Source organism: Limulus polyphemus, unplaced genomic scaffold, assembly GCF_000517525.1.
Source record: "Limulus polyphemus unplaced genomic scaffold, Limulus_polyphemus-2.1.2 Scaffold580, whole genome shotgun sequence".
Lineage (NCBI taxonomy): Eukaryota > Metazoa > Arthropoda > Merostomata > Xiphosura > Limulidae > Limulus > Limulus polyphemus.
The window spans coordinates 155,792-164,349 of record NW_013666190.1 but is presented as its reverse complement, the minus strand read 5'-3'; the positions used below and the strand labels follow the sequence as shown (position 1 = coordinate 164,349).

At 34.2% G+C, this 8,558-nt stretch overlaps 1 protein-coding gene across 1 annotated transcript in view; it reads left to right on the top strand.

Moving 5' to 3' along the window:
* Positions 1–1,431: 1,431 nt before the first annotated feature.
* Positions 1,432–8,558, top strand: part of LOC106459236 (synaptosomal-associated protein 25-like) — an 80,661-nt gene continuing 73,534 nt past the window's right edge. The window contains exon 1 of the mRNA XM_022385684.1: positions 1,432–1,851. Within this exon, the coding sequence (XP_022241392.1) occupies positions 1,720–1,851 (132 nt within the window). The 5' untranslated portion in view covers positions 1,432–1,719. The remainder of the gene's footprint in view (positions 1,852–8,558) is intronic.

Here is an 8,558-nt window from a genome sequence, read left to right as displayed (position 1 = left end):
TACTTGTTAAGTACCCAATATAAAGTACATTGTTACATTACAGTACAGCTTAAACACTACTTCTTAAGTACCCAATATAAAGTACATTGTTACATTACAGTACAGCTTAAACACTACTTCTTAAGTACCCAATATAAAGTACATTGTTACATTACAGTACAGCTTAAACTGTACTTGTTAAGTACCCAATATAAAGCACATTGTTACATTACAGTACAGCTTAAACAGTACTTGTTAAGTACCCAATATAAAGTACATTGTTACATTACAGTACAGCTTAAACAGTACTTGTTAAGTACCCAATATAGAGTACATTGTTACATTATAGTACAGCTTAAACTGTACATGTTAAGTACCCAATATAAAGCACATTGTTACAATACAGTACGGCTTAAACAGTACTTGTTAAGTACCCAATATAAAGTACATTGTTACATTGCAGTACAGTTTCGTCTTTAAGTTCATTTAGAAGTAATTTTATATACTGTCATATATTTGATGAAGTTGCGATTCTGCCACTGTTCAATCACTGCAACTTAGACGTGTAGTGCTTTTCGAAGAACTTTAATTGGCGTCTTTCCCGAGACTCTTTGAAGTATCATTTGTCTATATTTACTGTCTTTTACTTTTACTTCTCTTCCAATCTCATAGGAGTCAGTACAGTTTCAGAAAGTTTGTTTGTGTGTGTGTATGTGTGTTTTCTTATAGCAAAGCCACATCGGGCTATCTACTGTGTCAACCCCGGGGAATCGAACCCCTGATTTTAGCGTTGTAAATCCTAAGACTTATCGCTGTCCCACTGGGGGACATTGTTTGTTTGAAGTTAAGCACAAAGCTACACAATGGGCTATCTGTGGTCTGCCCACCACGGGTATCGAAACCCAAATTATAGCGTTGTATGTCCACAGACATATCGCTGTGCCACTAGGGGGCAATGTTTGTTTGAAGTTAAGCACAAAGTTACACAATGGGTTATCTTTGCTCTGCCCACCACGGATATCAAAACGTGGATTCTAGTGTTGTAAGTCCGCAGACTGTGTTACTGGGGGGGTTTCAGAAAGACTACATAGAGATTGTGATCTTCCTATTGAATTTAGAAGCAGTAAAAATATCATACAAAAATACAACAAGTGACATTTCATTGATAGGTTTTTATAGAGTACTATTAGATGTGATGTAAATTAGGATGATTTAAGTTCATTTTAATATTTCTTAAAACCCATTTACTTTAATTATTAGCCTTTCTGACTCTCTACATAATTATGCTAAATGAATGTGAAAATACCATATGGTTCTCGGTGGACAGAAAGAAAAGGGTTAGTCCGTCTGTCTCTGCTGTCTACCATTGGTGGAGTCATGACGTATACAGCAGAGGAGGGACGTGGCGGCGCCTATACTGGAAACGAATTGGGCACGCTAACACTTCACACTGTGTCATCAACGAGAACACTGCATTTCTTCTTTCCTCTGTGGTCTGAATGAAGGCGGGAACTTCCCCTAATACATAAGAGCAGCATTTTCTCTTTTGTTTTAAATTATTGAGCTTCTAGAGTGTTCTCGATTTTGTTTTACTAAAATATATGGTCGCCACTTGATGTGGTTGTGCTTTCCAGGGATAAAGTCTTCATAATTTTTCTATCAGCATGTCAGCCATGTTAGCTCACTGGAGTGTGTGTCTTTAAACTCCTCATAATCCAGTTAGATAAAAAAAAAATAAAGATGGTGGTCAATACGTCGCGGTCATCGCAGTCCTCGACTGTGCCCAAAGTCCAGCAACAGAAAGAAATTCCCAATGAGGAATTATCAGAATCGGCAGTTTTGCAAAATCGTATCAACGATAGTACGGCAGAGGTAGGGGTAATACGGCAGAGGTAGGGGTTAAGTGAGAAAAACAAAAAAAAATCGCATGTACTTGTGTTCTATATAGTATATTACCATACCTCATAATGTATATTGTATAAATCTGAAGAGTATTCTGTTTAGAGCTAAGTCAAACACGTATTTGTATAGAAAATAGTCAATTGTTTCTTTGTGTTTATTTTTAATTCTACTGTAATGGTTAGATTTAAAACGTATTTCAAATTTTCATTTTTGAATCAAGAAAAATGCCAAAACGCTGCATTATTGCACCATCAGTTATAAATACATGCCATTGTCAGACCTGACAAGGAGAAAAATGGGTCAATAAATTTAAGAATAGCAAAAATTCAAACAGATGTGCGAGACATTTCCGATTGGTAACGTCTTTAAAAAAGTCAATAAAAGTGCCTAATCATATTGAACTACCTATAACATGGATCTACTTCGCTACAGTTTATTACTTTAAAAACCCAAACTTCAGTTTCGGAGACATAAAAACATTGTTGTCAGATAATTTTTAAATAAACCAGTAGCTACTCAGAATAAAAAGCACATTTTGCGCTTGTATCATGAAATGTGTCATCAAGTCACTGAAGCTGAAATCTTTCGACATATCTTTTGTAAGAATAGAAATCAGTCGTGTCGGAGGTATTAAGTTTGAGATATAGAAATTTATCGTGTCGGTGGTATTAAGTTTGAGATATAGAAATCTGTCGTGTCGGTGGTATTAAGTTTGAGATATAGAAATTTATCGTGTCGGTGGTATTAAGTTTGAGATATAGAAATCTGTCGTGTCGGTGGTATTACATTTAGAGATATCGAAATCTATCGTGTCGGTGGTATTAAGTTTGAGATATAGAAATCTGTCGTGTCGGTGGTATTAAGTTTGAGATATCGATATCTATCGTGTCGGTGATATTAAGTTTGAAATATATAGAAGTAGGTACTCCTTTTCACAATATATATATTTTTTAGTGAACGAGACATACGTTGAAGAAGATATTTCGATTACTTTTCGTATTAAGTTAGAGACACAGAGTATTAACGAAATATTTGATTTAGTATATTTTAACACGAGGTATCTAGATTTACAAGTAGTTTGTTTAAACTAAAATTTCCTGCTACACCAGTGATTTCCAAACTCTTTTAGTCTGAGGCTTCCTTTGATGTAAATAAAACAGTCTGAGGCCCCGCAACCTATAACTTTAGCATGATGATAGAAAAACAGTACCGTAGTAATAACAATAACATCTCCTTTCGACATACTGTATCATTTAATTAATTTTACATGATTTTATCGGCTTATTGTTTATTCAGAATTAAAATTAACTCAACATCTTTGTTTTCGGCCCATTTTTGGCGGCCCCCCAGAAAAAGCTTCACGGCCCCCAGGGGGGCCGCGGCTCTAACTTGGGGGAAATACTGCGCTACACCATGAAACTGATGTTCCTTAGTGGAGGGGTAGACTTATTTTGTGTTTGAGAGTATTTACAAATGTCAACACGACTATCAAGATCTCCTTTCAAAGTAATTCACTGGAGAAGTCTTCAGTGTAAAAACTTGTACTAAATGCAACACTATTTGGATTCTGTAAACCACAAGTCTGTCTTTTGAATAGCTATAATACAACCATTTTGGGCTTACAAAACAGAACACAAGTTCGTTTTTTTTTGTGTGCACAATCTTTGTGTTTAATTGTATACAAGATCTACATATTCATAAAATTTCATTAAATTAAGGCACTTCATATCATAAATAAAAAGTAAAATACTACGTAAAAAAAACAATATTTTAATTATTTCCTCAGATGAAGAGCGATTCGTTTTCTCTATAAGTTACACTCCTGAATGGTTTAAACAGGAACTCATCATACAATGTATTTAAATAAACACAATTTTGAACTGAAAACTACACGTCATTAATTTTGTTAGAGAATTAAAAAAAAAATTAAAACTTGTGTTTATATCCCTAAAACAGTCAATTATGTTATTGTTCACATAATTCTGTGTTTGGGGAATACGACTTTTATTGTTGTGAAATAACATAATATTTTTGTTAATTTACAAAACATTTTTGCAATGTTTCATTACTGGTCTGTAAGTGATATTTTGTTGTAGATGACATACTTTTAAATAGTACTTAATATTGCACATTTGTAGAATTGTTACTTGTGAAAAGTTCAGAATAACACCAGCCAAAGAAGTTACGTTCTAACACTTTACGTGTAAAAACGTAACTCAACATCATTACCCTGTTGATCTACTGCTGCAACAACCGAAGCAGCAACGCTGCCAGAAAATAGGTTTCACCTCTCTCTGTCGATTTTGTCTGTCAGGCTCGCCCTCATCCTTACCGCGCGAGCTCGTGGAAAAATGTTGGGTCACGTGATACGGGTAGACGAAGAAGAGGGGAACGCCTGCTGCTAGCCAAATGAATGAGATGGATTTCCACTGCAAAATTAGTTTTCTGGGAAAACTAAATCCTCGTTTGACTGACATAGCGTAGATGAGATAGTAAAAGCTGGAAAATATGAGTTTTGAGAATGGAAAATATATCTAAGTAGATGATGCGTACAAGCTACGTCCGTGGGTTATTTGAACTAAGTTACACTGGTCTAAGTAGATGATGTATACAAGCTACGTCCGTGGGTTATTTGAACTAAGTTACACTGGTCTAAGTAGATGATGTATACAAGCTACGTCCGTGGGTTATTTGAACTAAGTTACACTGGTCTAAGTAGATGATGTATACAAGCTACGTCCGTGGGTTATTTGAGCTAAGTTATACTGGTCTAAGTAGATGATGCATACAAGCTACATCCGTGGGTTATTTGAGCTAAGTTATACTGGTCTAAGTAGATGATGCATACAAGCTACATCCGTGGGTTATTTGAGCTAAGTTATAGTGGTCTAAGTAGATGATGCATACAAGCTACATCCGTGGGTTATTTGAACTAAGTTACACTGGTCTAAGTAGATGATGTATACAAGCTACGTCCGTGGGTTATTTGAGCTAAGTTATACTGGTCTAAGTAGAGGATGCATACAAGCTACACCCGTGGGTTATTTGAGCTAAGTTGCACTGGTAATATTTTCTTGATCTATATATATGAAAGTTTTTTTTTTTGTATAAACTGTCTCTAAAACTACCACGTGTAAATTGCGTTAATAACAAGGTTATCTGAAGAAAATAAAAAATTATTTCACTCGTAGGATAATAAATATATTTTGAATACGCGTGTAAGTATCATAAAAATTTAATTAAAACACTTGATTATCAGTTCGTTGAGAAGTTCTGTTTGTTTGTTACTTTTTTATATACAAAGGTATTTATTTGCGCTTTGTCTACAGCTGTGAATTGAACCACAGATCTTAGCTTACTAAGTCCGCAAACTTACCACTAACCCACCACGGTTAAGAAGTTCTAAGGAACTAGATGAACGGATGTAAGTTAGTTGCTTGCAAAGAACTAAAGATATCAGGGTGAGTATGTTTATGTGTCTGTTGACTACCGAAAACAAGAGCAATCGGAGAGATTGCATACCCTCGCCCTCCGCTCCTTTTCGCGATTGCATATCTTGGATGACGTCAAATTTCATCTTCGAAAACTCAAAAATCCTTCTGAGATCCAGAATAATCAACGATCTGGATCATTGTGTGTAGTGTGATGAGGAGTCTCAACCTTAATGTGCCGATCACACTTTACAGAGTTATTAACCCAAAACCACGAAAATGTCCTATCTCCTCATTATAAAAATGCTTCCAAGTGATTCAGAATCCGGATCTGGACCAAATTTGGGGAAGACTGTTCCATACTGACTTCCCATCTTGTGTAAAATTTTCTTGTACATCAGTTTATTAGTTTTTGAGATACGTGTTTGGAAATACAGACAGACACACACACACACATGGACCCGATTGCAATACCCTCGCCCCCATCCGAGGGCGAGGGCCAATATCTGAGTAAGTATGTTTCTGTGCATATCTGTCCGTAATGACTACCTAAATATATCTGGGTGAGTTTGTTTACGTGTCTGTCTGTCTGTAATGGCTACCTACAAATATCTGGGTGAGTATATTTATGTGTGTCTATCTGTAATTGCTACCTAAAGATATTGGGGTGAGTATGTTTGTGTGTTTGTCTGTACGGACTACCTAAAGATATCTGGGTGAATATGTTTATGTGTCTGTATGTCTGTGATGTCTATGTAAAGATATCTGGGTGATCATTTATGTTTGTAACTGCCACCTAAAGATATCTGGGTGAGTATGTTTATGTATAAACTTGATTTGTCTAAGCTAAAAACATCGGTTGGGTTTATCGTACTGGCCTAAAATCGAAACTAGCGCTTCAAATCTTTTACCGCAATGTATCCTGGGATTCGTTTGCTTGCTAATTGTTATTGATTATTTGCTCAGTTAATAAGAATGCGCATTTTTTTCAGATGATTTACACGCGACGTAAATATGAACTAACCTAACCTATGCATGCTTGGTCATCTGATGCTAATGTACACATTTTTAATTACGATGCTGCTACGTAAAGTACAAAAATAACTGTACTACTGGAAGTAAATTTTCTGGTGGAAAAGTGCCTAATTTACCAGAATACACTAATTACAATAAAGAGGCCTCTGTAAAAAATGTTCGTCCACGAAAAAAGCTGACTAGTAAATTATCTGTTTATAAGGTGAAGAAAAACTATTGTTAAAACATTAGAATACTTACCTTTCTTGTTTTAACAGGTTAAACACTGTAGCTCTAAGACAGGTTTTACGAAATTCTATAATTTCAAGAAAATCTATAAAGATAAAACTGCTAAAGATTTATTGAATTCTCCAATTTAGTTACGTATTTCAACCTCCTCTATTATAAGGTTTAAAAAAGGGTATTTTTCGTTACAACCTTAAACGACAAATCATTTAAAATGCTCCCGCATTTTTCTGAGCTTAACTATCTAATACTTATACTTTATATTTCATCTTTATTTGTTCCTGTTGTCTCACTTAGAATGGATAAATTAATGTAGGGTTTTTTTCACTGTTCCGAGTGTTGATGTTACCATAGCGAATCGTTCTTCTTATTGGTGCCTCAGTGGTTCGGCGCTAAGTTTACTGACTTGCAACGCTAAAATTCGGGGTTCTATTTCCCGTGATGTAGAGAGTGCAGATAGCCTATTATGTAGCTTTGCGCTAAAACTAACGAACAAAAACAAACTTGTTACTGTGGAATGTTAGGCCTTGTTATGGCGATCGCTCCTGCAGATTTAGTACATTAAAACCTGTAATGTTTAATCCGGGATGACACAAATTAATCAAAAATAATTCCATTCTTAAATGAATATCCGTAAAACCAAGAAAAGTGTGAAGAATAGTGTGAGACATTTATAAGTATCACAATCTGGCAGGCTCATTTTATAATATGCATCACTGAGCCCTCATAAGAAAAATCTTTTCCTATATCTTCTTTCTGATTGGTTAGTTTTACTGTCAATTTGACGATGGAAGAGAGCGCATGCGAAGTAGACTCAATTACCTGTGTATTGAGAAACATTGATTTTACACATCTATATTGTAAATCCCGATTGGGAACAAGCAGGTGTGAGATCTACATTGAAGGGCAATCTTTCTAAAGGTTTAAGCCCAATTTCATCTGAATTTTATTCAAAACTATTCTAGTTTTCTCATTTTAACATGTTAGATTTACATCATTACTGTAAGAAGGAAAGCGTTACTGTAATAAATGTTTAAATTCGCTTGACTTACGTAATGCATTTATGCGAAGCATAATGAGTTCATGAATACATTAGAGAAAACTTGTCAATCTAAATGTTTTTTTAGTTAAGGATAAAGAAATAAATATGTTCACATACTTACTCGTTCATCTGTAAAAAATATATCATTGTGAGTTCTGTAAAGTTAATAAACTAACATACTTACTTGTTTATCTGTAAAAAATATCATTGTGAGTTCTGTAAAGTTAATAAACTAACATACTTACTCGTTCATCTGTAGAAAATATATCATTGTGAGTTCTGTAAAGTTAATAAACTAACATACTTACTCGTTCATCTATAAAAAATATATCATTGTGAGTTCTGTCAAGTTAATAAACTAACATACTTACTTGTTCATCTGCAAAAAATATATCATTGTAAGTTCTGTCAAGTTAATAAACTAACATACTTACTCGTTCATCTGAAAAAATATATCATTGTAAGTTCTATCAAGTTAATAAACTAACATACTTACTTGTTCATCTGTAAAAAATATCATTGTGAGTTCTGTCAAGTTAATAAACTAACATACTTACTCGTTCATCTGTAAAAAATATATCATTGTGAGTTCTCTCAAGTTAATAAGCAAACATATTTACTTGTTCATCTGTAAAAACATATCATTGTGAGTTCTGTCAAGTTAATAAACTAACATACTTACTTGTTTATATGTAAAAAATATCATTGTGAGTTCTCTCAAGTTAATAAACTAACATACGTACTTGTTCATCTGTAAAAAATATCATTGTGAGTTCTGTAAAGTTAATAAACTAACATACTTACTCGTTCATCTGTAAAAAAATATATCATTGTGAGTTCTGTCAAGTTAATAAACTAACATACTTACTTGTTTATATGTAAAAAAATATATCATTGTGAGTTCTGTCAAGTTAATAAACTAACATACTTACTTGTTTATATGT